This window comes from Loxodonta africana, chromosome 10, assembly GCF_030014295.1.
Source record: "Loxodonta africana isolate mLoxAfr1 chromosome 10, mLoxAfr1.hap2, whole genome shotgun sequence".
In the NCBI taxonomy this organism is placed as follows: Eukaryota; Metazoa; Chordata; class Mammalia; order Proboscidea; family Elephantidae; genus Loxodonta; species Loxodonta africana.
Window position 1 is genome coordinate 117,882,643 of NC_087351.1, and position 20,745 is coordinate 117,903,387.

Here is a 20,745-nt window from a genome sequence, read left to right on the forward strand (position 1 = left end):
AGGGATGTGGAGAGTAGGGGCCTCAAGGCCAAGTGGGGTGCTCTGGTGGAGAGGAGGGCATGAGGGGAACGGGCCTGTGCAGGGCCGGGGAGGACCATCAGCCCCGGCCCCACTGCCTGGAATTTTGGGAAAGCAGGTTGCGTTGGACTGGGTTGGCCCCTTATTTCTTATGGGCTGTGTGAAAACACTTTGCCGGTCAGTCCCTCTGTCTACCCACCAGCGTTTAGTCACATTGGTTGGACATGGGGCAGGCCCAGCCTGGGCCCCTTAGCCTTTCCTGTCCATGGGTTTAGAGTAGTGGATTAAATGTGATTCAGCGGAAGAAACGCCTGAAGAGGGGGGTGGGGTGAGATTCTAAGCTGTAGTTCCAGAGCCAGGGATGTATTTACGAGTGACCCCACTGGGCACTGTCCTCATCCCTCTGGCATTCTAGGCAGAAGATGCCCTGGAGGGCCTGCTTGCACTGTGAGAAGCCCTCTCTCACCGAGTGGCCCTTCACTGGGTCCCTCTTAGAATGAATGCCCAGGGCGTCACTGGGCGCTCCGCTGTAGCCAGAACTTTCTGGACTGGACGTGGCTAGAAAGCAGAATTTCATTTGCGTCTGGGTGTTGTAGACACTTCCACGCTTTGATGCTGACCACGAGGCTCTGTTTACCTTGACACAAGAGGAACGTGTGGGAGATGACTGAGAAAGGCCGCCATGTTAAATATGAATTTATGGCTGAATTACCAAATATATGATGTGAGGGGAAGGAGCCCTGGTGGCACAACAGTGAAGCGCTTGGCTGCTGACTGATGTTGGTGGTTCAAACTCACCCAGCAGCTCCACGGGAGAAAGACCTGGCAGTACAGCCCAGGAGACCCTGTGGGGCAGTTGTACTCTGTCACATGTGTCACTGTGGTCAAAAACTGACTCAGCAGCAACAGCAATAGTGAGAATAGAGAAGCGTTACGTAAATATTTTTGGAAAATTGAAAACATTTTCTGATATCTTACATGTCTGTGTGTGTATGTGGGCATAATTTTGTGTATTTTTGTTCTGTATAGAAAAGCCCACCCCGGTAATAAATGAGCTTGACTGGTCCTTTTGCCTGTCTCAAAGGTTGACCCAAAGCTGGTGATGGAGCAAGCCGACCGGGAGGGCAGCAGAGGGAAGAACACTTTTCTCTACCAGCTCCATAAGCTGATCCTGCTGAGCACCTGAGCAGTCAGCAGACGGCGTCCAGAACTCACTTCATGGAGCAGGGGAGAGGGGGAGTGAAAGGCTGGGTCCCAGACCAACCTCTCTGTACCCAGGATTACACTGCTTCATGTAGCCGTCTACACCTGGCCCCTGCCCAATGCGGGGGACCGTGGGGTTCTGTTCAGGTGGGAAGGATGGAAGAGGCCAGGCTTTTCCGAAAACAGAAAATCACGGTATTAAATATTTTGGAAAAAGTGGTTTTGAGGGAAGACCTTGTTGGAAAAAGAGCTATATTTTACTTTAAGTTTATTAAGGTAAATATCAGTAGCCAGTATTACACGTATGGTTCCCAGATGCGCCTGCGTGTTCTATTCTATTATAATCATTTCAGCCTTGGGGCCCAAGAGCCAGGACACCCAGTTCACCACAAGGGGAGAACTTTGTTTTTTAAAACCATGTGGCATTTCCTAATATTTTTTTTTCCCCTCTGAGGGAAAATACCTACTTTTGGTAAAACTAACTTCAGCTTTGTGAAATGTAGATTTTCAAGTTACAATCCTTAGTCCATATTTTAGAAATCATAAAGATTAGTTGGCATCTAGTCTGTGTCAAAACAGTAAAAGCATTAGACTAAGTTTCTGTTTCTGATAGTTTCGAGTCAGAGGACATTAATACATATTTCATTCTAAAAACTCCAAATTTATAAAACTGATAAGTAAAGGGATATGGACCTCTTTGAAAAGGTCAACTCTTATTTCAGCCAGGGTGCAGTCAGAAAAGGAGAGCCACTGTGAACAAGGCAGTGAGAGACTTAAGGTGCAGGTGTGAGAGGAGGGTCAGGTGACGACCTGGAAGGAGAGTTGAGAATCAGAATGGTCCTCCTGAAGTGGACTTGTCCCAGATGGACAATTCGGAGCCTGTAGGAAAATGTGAGAGGTACAAGGATTTGGTCACCAGAGTGGGATCCCAAACGGGGGCTTGTAAAGAGGTTTGGGGACCACCACGTCTGGGGAAGCTGTTGGCTTCTGTAGAACTGCTTCCTGTGGGCCCCAGTCAGTTGCTGGTGGGAGTACAGGGGCTGCAGTTGGAGCCATCAGGAAGCCCTGTCAGGGCACCGAGCCGGACCTGAGCGCTGAGAGGAGCTGTGGTCAGCAGGCGCCACCGCGTCCGTCTGGCCCTGTGTCTCACCGGCACCGCCTTCCAGAGCGATAGCCTCCACCTCACTTAGCCTTCCTGGTCCTGCTCACATTCTTCTCGGGCCTGCACTGACCTATAGCCATGAGAGTGAGGGGACTGTGGGACAGGTCCTACCCAGCCTGCAGGGTTAATGTACAAGCTAACCATCGCAACGCCTGCGAGCCTCTAGCGTTTGTCTAGCTTGTAACATTAGAGTTGTGCCTGTCTTTTCAGAAAGATGTCTTGGGAGAGGAAGCAGGACATTTTGGCCCTGCTGTGTGCTCTTGGCTTTGCCAGGATGTGGGTGGTTGGCACATGGTGCGCCCAGCTGTCAGAAGGGCAGGCTTAGTTGGACACTACTTTTTGTTTTTTAGTCAAAGTTACACATGCGTGGTTAAAAAATTAGTACTAAAAGGCTTATTTAAAACAAATAAACCAGTCCCTTTATATCTCTGGTCCCATTCCTCAGAGGGAGCCATCCTAACTCTGACCTGCTTTTTCAGGAATTACCTCCATCTAATTTTCTTATTCGGATGTTTTATGATTTCAGTTTTCACCATTATTAATTGCTGTTACAGTTGATGAAGAGCAAGCTCATTTTCCCCATTTGACACCTCCTTTACCCCATCCCCAATATAAAAAACCAAAACCAAATCCAAACCCGCTGCTGTCAAGGCGATTCCCACTCATAGCGACCCTCTAGTTCAGAACAGAACTGCCCCATTTGGTTTCCAGGAGCACCTGGTAGATTTGAACTGCTGATCTTTGGTTATCAGCCGTAGATCTTAACCACTGCACCACCAGGCTTTCTGATCCCCAGTATAGTCACATCAATATTTCGGGTAAATCACTCACTGTTCTTTATAACACTGACTTTGTAAGTATTATTCTGCAGCACCAAGTAGTTGCTGCATTCAAACACGGGTTCAGCTAGAATCCACAGAGAACCCCGGGAAGTGCCTGTCAGCGTGGGCATCCTGGCCATTAGTAGGGTGGGGGGGACTGTGGTGTGGGCACCCTGGCCATTAGTAGGGTGGGGGGGGACTGTGGTGTGGGCATCCTGGCCATTAGTAGGGTGGGGGGGGACTGTGGTGTGGGCATCCTGGCCATTAGTAGGGTGGGGGGACTGTGGTGGGGGGCATCCTGGCCATTAGTAGGGTGTGGGGACTGTGGTGTGGGCATCCTGGCCATCAGTAGGGTGGGAGGACTGTGGTGCGGGGCATCCTGACCATTAGTAGGGTGGGGGGGACTGTGGTTTGGGCACCCTGGCCATTAGTAGGGTTGGGGGGAGACTGTGGTGTGGGCATCCTGGCCATTAGTAGGGTGGGGGGGACTGTGGTGTGGGCATCCTGGCCATTAGTAGGGTGGGGGGGGCTGTGGTGTGGGGCCCAGGCCATTAGTAGGGTGGGGGGGACTGTGGTGTGGGGCCCAGGCCAGGCGGAGGGAGCTGGGTCTGTGCAAAGTGCTGCTGCCAGCAAACAGCGAGGGGATCTTCGCTGTCCCCCCAGTCCTGGGCAACCCGGTGACTGACGGGGCATGCTGCCCGCACGCTGTCAACAGGCTCGTTGCCATGGAGATGTCAGAGAGTGCCAGGTTGAGACGCAGAGCGACCCGTCACGTGTAGGAGGGTTTACTCAGAATCAGAGCAGCTCAGGCGACTGACCAATGCGGAAATAAATCTGGGAAAATGTAAGTAACTTTAGGGGAAAAACAGCCTTTTTAACAAACAGCTGAGCACCCGCCGGGTGCCATGTTATTGTACAGGTGCTAGAAGAGAGAGAAATTCAGCTCTCACTAAGGGCTCGGCCTCAGACTGGTAGGGGTGGCATGTGAGGGGACGTCTGCCTGAAGTGTCCAGAAGGACTTGGCATTTCAGCTGAGTTTTGAAGGAGAACTAAGGAAAAGGAGGCTGGGGACAGGGAGGCCGTTTTGGCACCTTGGAAATGTGTGCGGAGATGGTTAGAATGCCTGCGCGTTTGAAGGACCAAATACTTCAAGATGGCAGGGTGTCAGATCCGAGGGAAGAGTGTTATCCAGAGGAGGCGGAAGGGGCCTAGAGCTCTGAGTATTGTCTGGCCTGCAAATCCGCTGGGACTAGACCCCCAATCCTGAATGCTTCTCCTCCACGCTGTCTGTGTAATGGCCCATGGGTCCACAAGCGGGCACCGGCCTTCACCTCGATGGTTAAATTTGAGACAGTGCATCGCTGGGTCAGGGCCTCAGGACACGTGATCTCCCACGTGGCTGTCACAGAAAAGACCGGAACCCTGGAGCCCCTTTTCTGCCGTGTGGAGGGCTGGCCAAAACCACCGTGCCCAGGAAAGCAGGCACAGGGAGGGAGGTGTTAGACATTTGGGTCCCTGGTTCTAGCCACAGCTCTGCCCCGGTTCCACGAGACAGTCCAGGTTGAGTTTCTGTCTGAAGTCATGTGAGTGGACAGTGGCCAGACACAAAGGAGGCGGGCTTCCTGTGAAGACAGTGAGGAATGAATCAGGGCAGCCCCGTGCTTGCATTTGAGCTTTAGGTCATTCTGGGGTCAGGTCAGAGTGATGGAGATAGGACCCATAGGTGGTGGTGAGGCCAAAGACAGGAGGCGAGCTGAAGTAGCAGTGACAGCAGCCTGGGAGAGAATGGATTTACAAAACCTTAAGGAGGTACCTGGTGACCGATTAGAAGTGAGAGACGAAAGAAAACTCATCTTGAGGGACATTGTCAGATTTTCAGTTTGCTAACCGGCTCAGTGGTGATGTCCTTACCAGGAAATCACCAAGAGGAAGACGGATGGGCGGAGGAGGAAGATTACGATTTGAGTGTGAAGTGTCTGTGGGGTAGCCGAGTAAAGATGTCTGAGGAGCTGTGAGAGCCCCAGACGGGGCCTGGAGTGAGGAGAGGGGCGGGAGGCGGCGGTTCCACGCCCTGGCTGAGCTTGAGTAGTTGCCGGCAGGTGGAATCTAGGTGCGCATTACAGCGACAGCTCTAAGCCGCTTTCTGATTGCTGTCAGTGCGCGCGTTTTCTCAGCTGTAATTGGTACCTAACAGTCTATTTTTTCACTTACCCTACTTGTAATCCTCACAGATTTCAGTTCCATCTTCATCCAAAACCAAAACAAAACCCATTGTTGTCAAGTCAATTCCAACTCATACAGACCCTGTAAGACATAGTAGCACTGCCCCATAGGAATTTCTAGACTGTCATCTCTGCAGGAGAAGATGGCCTGGTCGTTTTCCTGTGGAGCCGCTGGGTTTGAACTGCCAGCCTTTCAGTTAGCAGCTGAGTGCTTAGCCACTGTGCCGCCAGAGCTCCTTCAAAATTCTACCAGGCGTCTCCATCTCAGGCTCAGTAACCTGGCCAGTCCCCCCACGGCTTCTATTCTTGCCCCCACCTGTGCATGCTACGCACTTTTATGGTGTGATGTGCATCATGTCGTAAAGGCAAAAGTGCCCCACAAGTCTCGGGCATGGGGGTGCAGTTCTTCCTACTGCGCTGGGGGATATATGGGAGAAGAACATCCCGACGTGGGAAACATTGGGGATCCAGTTTTCAAATGAAAGGGAAGGGAGCCATGAGGATGAACGTCCAAATCAAGGAAAGGGTGGAAGGGTGCGTACCTTGAACAGCCAGAACGGTGAGGGCAAGGGTGGGTGAGAGGACCCGCATCTTGAACAGCCAGAACAGTGAGGACGAGGGTGAGAGGACGTGCACCTTGAACAGCCAGAACAGTGAGGACAAGGGCGGGTGTGAGGCAGTCAGCCCGTAAGAATATTAAACAAAAAGATGAAGGGAATGAGATCAAGTAGGTAGTCATTACATGGACCGACTTTCCCCATTAAAAGTCAGACTGTCAAATAGGTTAAAAATAACAAAACCAACTACATGTCCTCCAAGTGCCTGCATGGCATAAGCGGTTTGTGCTCAGCTGCTAACCTAAAAGTTGGTGGTTTGAACCCACCCAGTGCCTTGGAAGAAAGGTCTGGTGACCTGCTTCTGTAAAGATTGTAGTCTATAAAACTCAATGGAGCAGTTCTACTCTGTCCCGTGAGGTCGCTATGAGTTGAAAATTAACTCAATGGTATTGGGTTTGGTTTTTTTATATGCTCTGTAAGAGAACACACTTTACAAAATAATGGAAGTTGAAAATACAAGAAGTTGAGTGAGGGTAAAGATATTGATAAATGCCAGTGAAAGAATGCAGAAGTTGTACTATTAATATCAGACAAGGTGAAGTCAAGGTCAAGAGCACTGAATGAAGAGGAATGCTGCTTCCTGTGGATGGCACAGCTACGAGATTTCTTAGGACCAGGCGTGCAGCGAGCAGCGGGGTTTCCACGGAGCAGGCAACAGGCTCCTGGGGAAGCAGGAGACCGTCTAAGAACAGGATCCTATCAGGGAGCCCAGCCCCTCGGTCCTCGCCTGAGAGTTCCAGTAGATCACTCAGGACCAGGGATTACATAATATCAGTAAAGCTGGAACGATACTTACATAGAATCCAGCATCCTCTAATGAAATGTAAAATTTCTTCTTATGTTTGTGAAATATTTACAAAAACAGATCTTGTACTTGCCCACAAAGAAATAGACTTTTTAAAATTAAAGGATTTAAAGGCCACCTTTTCTGGTCTTAACCCACTAAAATTGGAAATTAATAGAATGATGCCCCCTCCAAACTTTAAAAACTTTAGCTTCCTAGAAATTAAAAAAAAAAAAAATGTTCCTAGATAGAGGAAAGAAGGGAACTAAGTACTCTTAGGAAAGGAAAAAATGGCTAGGAAGATAAAATTATTGATGATACAAAATCAGGAAATAGAAGTTCGTCAGGTGGAGTAAATCCAAAAGCTGGTTCCATAAAAACCGAGAAGCTCTTCACAAACCTGATTAAGAGAAAGATTTAGAAAAAGAGGCTGAAGAGATTAAAATCCCATCACTAAGAAAGAGTCTAGGATCAGAGGGGTTCACAGCCTTTTAAAGAATAGCTCATTCAGATGTCAAACTCTTCGAAGCCAAAAAAAAAGTATCTTTGATTCATTTTTTTAAAAAGGAGCTGTCTTGTAACTATTGTCAAAATCTCTTGAAGGTAGAAAACTAGACAAAAGTCACTTATGAATTTAGATGGAAAAAGCTAAATAAGTTATTAGCAAATGGGATCCAGTGGTGTTGCAAAAAGTAAGTTTGACCTAGCAGGGGCTGTTTCAAGAACCTAAGGGGTGTCCCATCAAGAAATAGCAGCCAAAAGGTCGTGGAGCTCCGTAGACATATCCAGACTCCCTGAGGGACCGAATTGCTGGGCTGAGGCCTTTGGGGACCAGGGGGGTCTCAGGGAACATCCAGCTCAACTGGCATAACACAGTTTATAAAGAAAATGTTCTGCATTCTACTTTGGTGAGTAGCGTCTAGGGTCTTAAAAGCCTGCGGGTGGCCATCTAAGGTAGTCCTTCAGGAGCAAGGAAGAATGAAGAAAACAAAAGATACAAGGGAAAGATTAGTCCAAATGATTAATGGACCGCATCTACCACGGCCTCCACCAGACAGAGTCCAGTAAAACTAGATGGTGCTTGGCTACCACCGCTGACTGCTCTGACAGGGATCATAATATAGGGTCCCCGACAGAGCTGGAGAGAAATGTAGAACAAAATACTAACTCAAAAAAAAAGGCCAGACTTACTGGCCTGACAGAGACTGGAGAAACCCTGAGAGTATGGACCCGGACACTGTTTCAGCTCAGTAAAGAGACCACTCCTGAGGTTCACCCTTCAGCCAAAGATTAGACAGGCCTGTAGAACAAAACATCAGCCCAGGGGCAAGGACTAGAAGGCAGAAGGGGACAGGAAAACTGGTAATAGGGAACCCAAGTTTGAGAAGGGAGAGTGTTGACGTCATGGGGTTGTTAACCAATGTCATAAAACAATACGTGTAGTAACTGTTTAATGAGAAACTAGTTCTGTAAACCTGCATCTAAAGTACAACTAAAAAAAAAAAAATCAACCAAGTCCAATGTAATAAAGTAGAAAAATTACGTTTTTTTTCAATAGATGCTGAAAAGGTACTGGATGAAATTTAGCATCTGTTCCAAATTAAAAAAAAGTAAAATAGAAATAGGCGGAGACCTCACCTAGCTTGGGAGGGCAGGACGTAGAGATCATCTGTGAGCTGACGTCCTCATCAGTGGGAAAATGACATTGGTCCCACCACCTGTATTTTGTCAAAATTTTAAAAGCTCTCACTGTCGACTATAAATGTATAAAAACAAAAACCCGTTGCCATCAAGTCAATTCTGACTCATAGGGACCCTATAAGGATAGAGCAGAACTGCCCCATAGGGTTTCCAAGGAGGGCCTGGTGAAGTCAAACTGCTGACCTTTTGGTTAGCAGCCGTAGCACTTAACCACTGCGCCACCGGGGTTTCCATAAATGTATAGGGAAATGAAAAAAAAAAAAATAAAACCAATTGAGTACACTAAAACATTACAAACACTGAGAATTAAAGTGTTTTATTGGCGAACGGCTTATCAAGCGTCGTTTGAACAGTGCTTGCCTTGTCGTATGACTCGTAAGAAGCGAGCATCTTTTCTCAGCCTTGGCGAGTTGTCGGACTCCTTTCTAAATCAGGGTCACCTTCCAACGTTCTATCCTCTGTGCTTCTGATGTCATGAAATGTCTGTGAGAGCCCCCTTACTGTCACGTTCTTTGTTGTGTCGTTAGGTGCCGTCGAGTCAGCTCTGACCCACCACGACCCTGTGTGCAGTAGAACGGGACACTGCCTGGTCCTGCGCCACCCTCGGAATTGTTGCTGCGTTGCAGCCATTGTGTCAGTGCATCTTGTTGAAATTTTTTACTGGCATCGTTCCTACTGGGACATCTTTTTCGTCACAACCACTTTCTTCATTTATGTCGACACATTCGCCTAAGGTCCTCTGGCTGCCCATCTAGAGTCTCAGATGGCATCAGGTCGACATTCCCACAGTCAGCATACCATTTACGCTGGATTTGAATTCCACGTTCAGTGCTATCCCTTGTCATTTCCTTGCTACACTTTCATCTTTGTTGGCCAGTTTCCTGTTTCAAGAATCCATTTTTGTAAAATATTCCATGGGTTTAAACCCTGGGACACAAGGAGGTGACACAACTACCCAGTTTGCTGTCCATGCATGAGCTGGTAACAGATGCTCATTTTTTAGATGCACTTGTGGACTCAGGAACTAGAACCATTAATAGATGGTGAGGACCGAAGTCTGGACTGTATTGCTGGGGGGCTGGGGTTATTAAACCCTGGTCACTGGAACCCATGCATATCAGAGCTGTGCAAAGTGAAGATCATCTGTACTTAAATGTAACAAAAATCAAACATTAAGAGTAAGTGTTCACTTAAGTAGCCAAACATTAGAACCATTTCAGTCAACACTAGAAACTGGCCAGGAATGTCTGCTATCAGTGTTATTTAACGATGACTTGAAGGTTTTAGCAAATACAATAAGCCAAGTGTGATGATATAAACATTAGAGAAGAATAGATCCAGTTCTTTTTCTGATATGACTGTATACCTACACGTTGGGGGTCCCCAAGACCACCCCAAGTTTGGTGATTCACTAGAAGGACCAGTAGGACTCAGCATATAGTTACACTCGCAGTTATGATTTGTTCCAGTGAAGGGATACAAGGCTAAACCTGCAAAGGGAAAAGGTGCATGGGGTGAAGTCCAGGGGAAACCAGGGGCAAGCTTCCAGAGTCCTCAGGCAGTGGAGTCACACAGCACAGGCTTACTTCCTCCAGTAACAAGTTCTGACAACACCTGTGAAGTGTTGTCTGTCAGGGAAGCTCACTAGAGACTCATCGTCCAGGGTTTTTATTGGGTGTTGATCTGTGAGAACCTCTGCCTGGCATATTCCAGACTCCAGGAAGGAGTCCCCCCAAAATTCATGTCAACTTGGCTAGGTCACGGTTACCAGTATTGTGTGGGTGTCCACCAATTTATGATTGGATGTGATTATCCTATATGTTATAAATCCTAACCCCTATGATGTTAATGAGACAGGAATAAAGGCAGTTATGCTAGTGAGGTAGGACTCAATCTACAAGATTAGGTTGTATCTTAAGTCAGTCTCTTTTGAGACAGAAAAGAGAGAAGTGAGCAGAGAGGAGTGGGACCTCATTACCACCAAGCAAGGAGAGCCAGGAGCAGAGTGCGTCCTTTGGACCCAGGGTCCCTGTGCTGCGAAGCTCCTGGACAGGGGAAGATTGAGGACAAGGACCTTCCCCCAGAGCCAACAGAGAGAAAGCCGTTCTCTGGAGCTGGCACCATGAATTCAGACTCCTAGCCTCCTAAACTGTGAGAGAATAAACTTGTGTTTGTGAAAGGCATCCCCTTGTGGTATTTCTGTTTGAGCAGCACTAGATGGCTAAGACAGGAATGGTGGGAACCTTCTTGAAATCTGTTTCCAGTACCAGTCAAGGACCCAGCCTTGCAAGCAGGCTTTTCTAAGAGGAGTAGTTTCTGCCCAGCTGAGCTAACTGGTTTCTGTGCGGCTGAGAAAACCCACTGCTGTCATGAGATACTTTGCTAAGCTTTCTGGAAATAAGCTGAAAATAAAGGCCAATAGCTTTTCTCCTATGGCAGCAAGAACCTGGAAATGGGGACACATTTCTGTATATATAGCAGGAAAAGATAAGCTGCTTCAAAATAAAGGTGTAGAAGTTGAAACTGCAGAAAACTCAGATTTTACTGAAAGACTTAAGATGTGAACAGATGAGAAAGCTTAGGAGGATTTCATACCATAAAAATGCCAATCCTCCCAAGTTAGTATGTAAATGTAACATAATTAGATGAGGATAAAAGTATCTTAAAATTCACATGGAATAACAAATGCCTAAGAGTAGCCAATAAATGAGTAACGAAGGAAGACTTTCCTTACTAGATGACATGCTGCAAAGCTGCTGTAATCAAGTCAGTGTGGTGTTCATATAGACAGGTGGGACAGACGAGGGAACCCTGAAATAGATGCTTCGCAGTAGTCAGACGTAGCATATATGAGAATCCAGGACACTGTACCGGGGTAGTTCAGTTCAGTAGAAGTGTGGGTTACTTCATGGGGATGACACAACTGGCTATGCTGCAAAAATTAAGTGTCCTCAAAACTAATGTTTAAAAAACCTTGAAAGAAAATCTAAGAGACCATATATATGGTGTAGGGATAGGGGAACCCTTATTAACCTAGACTGGAAAATCAGAAGCTATACAGGAAGATATAAACATATTGGACTATGTAAACATTTAAACACACTGTATGGAATAGATACCACAACTATTCAAAGGATAGACTGGAAAAATAGTTACCATGCAGATGACAAATGGTTAATACATGCTATACAGAACCTTTGAAAATTGTCAGGAAAAGCAACAAACAGAAAAATGGGGAAATTATATGAATAGATGATTCACAGAGAGCAAACCCTAATGGCCAACAAGGAAAAATGAACACACTCCTGAGTAGTGAGGGAAATGTAAGCCAATGGGCTTATCCTGCACAGGCTGGCTGGGTTCTAAAGGAGTTGTATTGTTTGTTTCTCATGCGGAGGGGAAGGAAAAGGGTACTTGTATATTGCTAGTGAAAACATGAGGTGGTGTAGCTTGTTCTGGAAACCAATCTGGCTACATAAGTGCGAATTAAAATAGGCAGTGTCCTGGCAAATACTAGAAATGGTGGATGCCCATCCAAGGAGAAGGGCTAAATACATCCTGGCAACCTACCTCAAGGAGTATAACACAGATGTTAGCAGTGATGAGAGTTTTGCTGTTTACCTGAGGGGTTTCCACCAGGTATGGAGAGAGAAAAGCAAGATGCAGAGGGTGCCCAGACAGCGTGTGCGCGTCCATATACATATGTGTGCCTGTACATGTGTAGACACACATCTGGGCAGGGTCGAGAGCACTGAGGGATGCATAAGGATCCACCCCAGATAATCCCCCAAGGCATTTGGGATGGGAGGAGGTGGAACGGAGAGAGGATGTGGGCAAAGAGTGGAAGTGGGGAGCTGTTGAAAAAGTGGGGAAAAAAAGATTATAAAAATTGCATGTGTCTGACTACATTTATCAGTTCTTGTAAATTTGTATTCATGAGTCATTACCTGTGGCAGGGTCTGCTAGTCCTCTGTCTTATACCTTCCCCCTTCCTTAGTGACAGAACTCTGGTTTTATTGAGGCGGGTGGGAAGCAGTGTGCAAGACTAGCAGATACATTTCCCAGCTTCCCCTGCAGTGAGAGATGTCCATGTGACTAGTTCTGACCAATGAGGTGAGAGCCAGAAGTTGTGAGATAAGGCTCCTGGGAAAGTTTCTTAAAAGGGAGTAGCCAGGTGGTTGGGCCCTTTCTGTCGTTTTAGATTTCCTGCTGCTCCCTGCCTGGAATAGAGGCATGATGGGTGCAACTTTAGCAGCCATGCTGAACCTTGAGAGGACCTTCAGAATGGGAGCCACCCAGTAATGGTGGCAGAATCTGGAGTCCTGGCAACCATGGGTTCCTGTCAACCCACTAGCCCGGGACTCCCTACCGCCCAACTTCTTTTATGTGAGAAGGAAATTAACTTTTTTAAGCCTCTGTTATTTCTGGTCTGTGTGGCAAGGAGTCAAACATAATGTCTGTTTGATACATTATATACTAAAATGCTAAAAATTAAAATACACATTCAACTAATGAAATGTTAAATTCCACGAGGGGTATTAAAAATCACGTGGACACTTCCTGGATGAAGTGTGGTCATGGATATTTGCTCTTAGGGATTTCGCTCAGGTTTGTCTAAATTCAGAGTAACTCTTGAGCCCCTGCTCACTGAAAAGCCCGGTTTTGCTTCTTTATGGAAGCAAATTATCAGAATTCAAGTCAGTATTGAACATCTTCTCTCACCACCGTAAAGTCATCTCTGCTTTAAACCAAAAAAAAAAAAAAAAAAAAACTCAAACCCACTGCCATGGAGTTGATTCTGACCCTACAGCAACCCTATAGGACAGAGGAGAGCTGCCCCATAGGATCTCCAAGGCTGGAAATCTTCGCGGAACAGATGACCACATCTTTCTGCGGAATGGCTGGTGGGGTCCAATAGCCGATCTTTTGGTTGGCAGCGGAGCACTTTAACCACTGCACCACCAGGGCTCCCACCTCTGCTTTAGGGAGTATAGAGGCAGGGCTTTGAACCGGTTTGTTCAGGTCTGAACACTTGCTGAGAATTTGCATTTCTAACAAGCAAAAAGAAGGTCAGTGAAAAAGAGGAAGACCCTCAACGAGATGAACTGACACAGTGGCTGTGACAATGGGCTCAAGCAGAGCAACAATTGTGAGGATGGCACAGGCCTGGGCGGTGTTCGTTCTGTGGTACGTGGGGTGGCTATGAGTTGACTCTGTGGCACCTAACAAGTCCCAAGGAAGTTATACCTAAGAATCACCTGGCGACCTTGTTAAAAGGTAGATTCTGGTTCATTATAACTGGAGTGGAAATGTAAATTCTCAGCAGAAAACTTGTTAGAGATGCAAATTCTTAGCAGGGGTTCAAACCAGAATGAACCGGTACCAATCCCTATAGAAAAGGCCTATTTAACCCAGAGTCTCGGGGAGCAGAGACTGTGTAATTAAACACCTGGGGAGTGCCCTAATACGTGTGCCTTCTGCCCTGTTTCCAGCCACGCCCTCCCCCTTCAGGTATTTTTGTGCTAGGCTTTTTTTTTTTTTTTAACAGAACTTGTGGGAAAGGAATGGGATGGCGGCCCTTGTGAGGGTGCCTTATGGGGGGAGGGTGTGCATTATTTCCATAAAAGTACCTTAAGTGGCACAGAAAATAGCATTCTGCTTTTAGTCAGGTTCGCGATTATTCTCTGGATTCACTTGTGTATTAGAATAATTACCTTAGCACGTTCACTTGACAAGGCTTTTTTGAAGCAAAAGGGAAAATGTCACCATAACTTCAGAGAAAGAGTGTAACATGGAGAGGTGGCAGGCAAAGGCTTGAGAGGAGCCTCAGATTAGACCGGGCTTTTGAAGACCTGGAATTAGGAACGGTGTATCATCTCTTACATAATATTTCTTGCTTAAATTGCATTTCATAACTAGCTACTTATTCTTGGGTTTCAGTAAACAGTTCCAGCCCAGGCAATGTTTTTTTTCCCTCATACATGGAGAAACGTCAGCGACAGTAACAGCGCTGCCCTCTCGCCCGTTTCTCTTGGAACCGCGGTGTTTTGAGTCATTGGTAGGTGCTGTTGAGTTGATGTTCAACTCCTCACAACCCCGTGTGACAGAGGAGAGCTGCCCCAAGGGGCTTTGCAGGCCGTCCTCTTTACGGGCCTCTGCTGTGGGCAGAACCTGAAGCTTTTGTAACTATTAGCTTGCCAACTGTTAATAGTAGGGCATACTCCAACATTAGGAAAAGGAAAGTACGACCGGAAATACTGATGGGACATGACGGGAAGCTTTCTCCAGCTTTGCCAGAGCGTGTTTATAAAGAAGCTGGAGAGCTGTTAAGTAAAAGCGTTTTTCTTTTTTTTTTTTTTTTTGCTTTGCTCATTAGGAGTTGCTTAGGGTTATTCTACAGTAGCCTTTGATTTGGAATAGTATAAAACCAAAATATATCACCAGGGTAAGAAACGAAACATCAGCACTGACATTCTCTGCTCCCTTTTCTTTTTTCCATGTAGTTCTAAAGCAGGTGCTCTTTTCTTCCCTTTAAAATTATTTGAGGTATAATTTACATACAGAGAAATGTACAAACCCTAATACAGTTCGCTGAGTTTTCACAAATTTATATACCCACCATCAAGATTAACAGAAATGCCACAAGTGGATGGCTTTAAAACAAAGGGAAATTTATTTTCGCACAGTTTAGTAGGCTAGAAGTCCGAAGTCTGGGCATCAGCTCCAGGGGAAGTTTCTCTCCCTTTATCAGTTCTGGAGTAAGGTCTTTATCATAAATCTTCCCGTGGGCTAGGAGCTTCTCAGGCAGAGGGACCCCAGGTCCAAAGGTTGCGCTCTGTTCCAGGTGCTTCTTTTTTGGTGGTATGAGGTCCACCACCCCATGTGCTTGTTTCCCTTTCCTTTTATCTCTTGTAAGCTAAAAGGTGGTGCAAGCCACACCCCAGGGAAACTCTCTACATTGGATCAGGGATGTGACCTTAGTAAGGTTGTTACAATCCCACCCTAATCGTCTTTAACAAAATTATAATCACAAAATGGAGGACAACCACACAGCACTGGAAATCATGGCCCAGCCAAGTTGACAGATATTTTGGGGGGGACACAATTCAATCCATAACACCCACCGTCAAGATAATGGTATTTCCCTCACCATAGAAAGTCCTGAATGCACGGCAGGGCCTCCCGCTCTCTCACCGTGGGTTAGTTCCACCTGGTGTAGAAATCAATAGAGGGAGCGGAGTCCTGTGTTATGTGCTCTTTTGTGTCTGGCTTCCTTTGCTCAAAGTAACAGTTTTGAGATTCATTCATGTTGGTGTATTTGTCATTAATTTGTTCTTTTATTGTCCGTTGTAGAAATGTACCAATTTATCCATTTTTCTATTGATGGGCAGTTGCGTTGTTTTGTCTTGGATAAATAACCTAGGAGTGATGGAATTACTGGGTCATAGGGCAGGTGGTTGTTTATAAGATACTACCAAACGTTCCTAAAGTGGCTGCAACACTCATACTCTGTACCAGCTGGAGGTTCTATCTCACAGCTCCAAATACACCCTTCTTTGCTGTGTGACAATGAGTTGGACCCTGTAAACAATTCTCCTGCCAGTGGAGCAATGCTAGGCCTTGTCAGTAGAGGGCACTAGAGGGCTTTTCTTTTTGCCCGCAGGTGGCTTCCCACCAAGTCTCACCTTTGGGCCACCATCTCAGCCTTTACACCTCAGTGGACCCCACCCTCTCCAAAGAGGTCTGAGTCTCACCCTGGGATGGTGTTGGGCTGTTCTCCAAGTTTGTTCCTTCCTTGGGCGTTCCAGACACGACCCCCTGAGCCTGTGCTCCCAGTGCAGCCTTCCTGGTGGCCTGGGGAAGCCCACCAGGACAGGAGCCCCGTGCGTGGCTGGAGGACCTGCAGTGTCTCCCCTGTTCCCAGCTGCTCTCCATACCTGTCGGAAGGCCGCAGGGTGCACCCACCTGGGCCCTGTCCCATTATCTCCTGGCCTCCACTCCACAACTGTAAACAAAAACAAGTGGGTGTCAAATATTCCACTAAAAATTTACAAAAACCTCCATGGGCTGGGCTGACCCTTTAGCACAGTCTGCGGACCCTGGTCTGGTCCATGGTTTGCAAATGCAGCATCAGTCACCTGAACGGGATGTCGGAGTCCCCTGGGGGGCCTGACTGCTGCCCCAGCCACAGTGTCAGGGTTGGGAAATTGGGGCTCTGCTATGCATTTCTCACAAGTTCTGGCCACTGCTCCTGCTGCTGCCTGCGGTGTGGGGCTCTTCGAAGTGCCCTTCCCTGAGGCCCCGCTCCTCCACAGGTCCCCTCTTCCCAGGCCCCTCCGCCCCCACCAAGATTGTGTCACCTGCATAATGCAGGTTGTTAATGAGTTTTCCTCCAACTTCGCGGATTATTTGCCTACAGATTGACTAGCTATGGTGAAAGGATACAACCCTGAGGTACATCTTTCCTGACTTTAAACCACACAAGTTCCCCTTGTTCCATTTGAACAACTGCCTCTTGATCTACGTAAAGGTTCCTCATGAGCACAATTAAGTGTTCTGGAATTCCCATTCTTCACAATGTTATCCATAGTTTGTTACAATCCACACAGTGAAATGCCTTTGTGTAACCAAGAAAACACAGGTAGAGGTAGAGCCAAGATGGTAGAATAGACAGACACTTCCGGTGAGCCCTCTTTACAATAAAGACCCCAAAAAACAAGTGAAATGAGTATATTGGTGACAAGCTGGGAGCACTGAGCTTCAAAGGCAAGCTTAGAAAATGGACTGAGGGGCACAGGGAGGAAGAGACTGTTCAGAAGCAGAGAGGAGTTACCGGACCTGAATCGCAGGGAGCCCTCAGGCACCATTTCCGGAGCAACGGCAGCGATGGGCTGGTACTAGTGTTCAGCCGCAGTTTCCTCAGGGAGAAGCAGCCAGCCACACAGCCTACTCACACCTCCGGAACCTGAGGAGAACAGTGCTCTTGGCAAAAGTTAAGTACTTGCATATATTACCGTCCCCTCCACCCCCAAGCCGGTTTCAGTGGCTGTTGATCTCCCTGGGCCTGAGATAGGCCATGCTGAGCTCCTAGAGCCATCCTCCCGGCCTTGGAAAAGGAATAAATTTGCAATTGGGTGAAAAGATAATTTGCCAGCTCCACTAACTGAGGGAGCTCAGGATAGAAGCGGCTCCTGTCCAGGCATAAATGGTCTGTGGACTTTGAGTACCTTTCGGCTCTGCATGGACCTGTGTGGGACTATTTCAGGAGAATAGGCCCTTGTTGGCAGACTCCAATCATTTCAGCTCTGCAGCACAGAGGTGGGTGTTTGATCCTTGACATTGCTTTGCCTATTAAACAGGGTCCTCACCTACCGACATCAGGGGCCTAAGGACTGGTGGCTCCACTCAGGTCACCCAGCCACCCCTGACAGGGGTCTGAGGATAACTGGTACCTCCCAGTCCTTAAAACCAAAAACATTAGGTGCCCATGGTCTGTCTGCAGAACCCACCCACCTGCACGCTTTAGGGAACAGGGATATGCTTTCCTCAGAGACACATTGGGGAAGATTCTCAGCCCCCTGGCCTTGTTCAGGGTGTGACCCCCTGCTGCAACCAGATACCGGTACCTTCACCAATCACCCCTGCCCCTCTAAGACTGTAGGACAGAGCCTGTACCACACACTTGATGATCAGCTACCTGGCCATCTGAGCGGAATTCACACAAGAAAAGTGAATGGACTCCAAGACTGATATACCTGATAACAGGTCTAGCCATCTGGGGACAGGACATCAGAGCTCCAAAGGTGAAAAAAATCAAACTAGCTCACTCAAGCAGCCCATTTGGGCATATCGAAACAAGACAAAGAAGCTACAACACAGTAAACAAACACAAAATAAACCAATACAATAACTTATAGATGGCTTGGAGACAATAGTCAATATCAAGTCACAAAAAGAAACAGACCGTGATCACCTCAACAAGCTCTCAAAGAATCAAGGGATCTTCTAGATGAAAGTGCCTTCCTGGAATTACCAGAGCCAGAATACAAAAGATTAATATACAGAACCCTTCAAGACATCAGGAAGGAAACCAGGCAATATGCAGAACAAGCCAAGGAACACACAGATAAAGCAGTTGAAGAAATTAAAAAGATTATTCAGGAACATGATGAAAAATTTAATAAGCTGGAAAAATCCGTAGACAGCAATCAGATTTTCAGAAGATTAACAATAAAATTAGAGAAGTAGATAACTCAATAGAAAGTCAGAGGAGCAGAATCGAGCAAGTGAAGGCAGAATTCCTGAACTTGAAGATTAAGCATTGGCACCAATATATTTGAAGAAAAATCAGATAAAAGGATTTTAAAAAAATGAAGAAAGCTTAAGAATCATGTGGGACTCTATCAAAAGAAATAACTTACGAGTGACTGGAGTACAAGAACAGGGGGATGACAGAAAATACAGAGAGAATTGTTGAAGATTCGTTGGCAGGAAACTCCTCTGATATCATGAAAAGTGAGAAGATATCTATCCAAGATGCTCATTGAACTCCACATGAGGGAGATGTTAAAAGAAAGTCACCAAAACGTACTATAATCAAACTTGCCAAAACCAAAGATAAAGAGAGAATTTTAAGAGCAGCTAGGGATAAATGAAAAGTCACCTACAAAGGAAAGTCAATAAGAATAAGCTCAGACTACTCGGCAGAAACCATGCAGGCAAGAAGGCAATGGGATGACTTATATAAAAAATTGAAGGAAAAAAATTGCCAGCCAAGAATCATATATCCAGCAAAACTGTCTCTCAAATATGAAGGTGAAATTAGAACATTTCCACATAAACAGAAGTTTAAGGAATTTGTAAAAACCAAACCAAAACTACAAGAAATACTAAACGGAGTTCTTTGGTTAGAAAATCAAGAATATGAGGTATCAACCCAAGACTACAACACTGGGCAGGGCAACCAGAAGTCAACCCAGACAGGGAAATCACAAAAATAAATCAAGATTAAAAAAAAAGCTCAAAGCAGGGAAACAGCGATGTTAGTATTTAAAAGAAGACAACATTAAAACAAAAAAGAGGGACTAAGAAATGTAGTCATACACCTTCCATATGGAGAGGAAGACAAGGCGATACACAGAAATAAAAGTTAGGTTTAAATTTAGAAAAATGGGGGTAAATAATAAGGTAACTGCAAAGGAGACAAACTATCCTACACATCAAAATAAAATACAAGAAAAAAAAGAGACTCAGCAGAAACAAAATCAACAAAAACAAATACGAAGAAAGGACAATATATAATCTACTCAGCACATAAAATTAAGTGGGAAAAAGAAACTGTCAGCAACACACAAAAAAAGACATCAAAATGATAGGACTAAAAATTCATATGTATCCATAATTACGCTGAATGTAAATGGACTAAATGCACCAATAAAGAGACAGAGAGTGGCAGAATGGATTAAAAAACACAATTCATCTATATGCTGCCTACAAGAGACACACCTTAGACTTAGAGACACAAACAAAAACTCAAAGGATGGAAAAAAAATATATCAAGCAAATAACAATCAGAAAAGAGCAGGAGTGGCAATATTAATTTCTGACAAAATAGACTTTAAAGTTAAATCCATCAGAAAGGGTAAGGAAGGGCCCTATATAATGATTAAAGGGACAAAATACCAAGAAGATATAACCATATTAAATATTTATGCACCCAATGACAGGGCTGCAAGATACGTAAAACAAACTCTACCAGCGTTAAAAAGTGAGATAGCTCCACAATAATAGTAGGAGACTTCAACACACCACTTTCGGTGAAGGACAGAACATCCAGAAAGAAGTTCAATAAAGACACGGAAGGTCTAAATGCCACGATCAATCAACTTGACCTCGTAGACATATACAGAACACTCCACCCAACAGCAACCAACTATACTTTCTTTTCTAGTGCACATGGAACATTCTCTAGAATAGACCACATATTAGGTCATAAAGCAAGCATTAGCAGAATCCAAAACACTGAAATATGACAAAGCATCTTCTCTAACCATAAGGCCATAAAAGTAGAAATCAATAACAGAAAAAGCAGGGAAAAGAAATCAAACACTTGGAAACTGAACAATACCCTGCTCAAAAATGACTGGATTATAGAACACATTAAGGATGGAATAAAGAAATTCATAGACTCCAATGAGAATGAAAACACTTCCTATCA

General features: G+C 45.8%; 1 protein-coding gene across 1 annotated transcript in view; it reads left to right on the forward strand.

Moving 5' to 3' along the window:
* Positions 1-1,705, forward strand: part of TDRD9 (tudor domain containing 9) — a 123,184-nt gene extending 121,479 nt beyond the window's left edge. Inside the window, exon 35 of the mRNA XM_023546609.2 lies at positions 1,103-1,705. Within this exon, the coding sequence (XP_023402377.1) occupies positions 1,103-1,204 (102 nt within the window). The 3' untranslated portion in view covers positions 1,205-1,705. The remainder of the gene's footprint in view (positions 1-1,102) is intronic.
* The last annotated feature ends 19,040 nt before the right edge of the window (positions 1,706-20,745 follow it).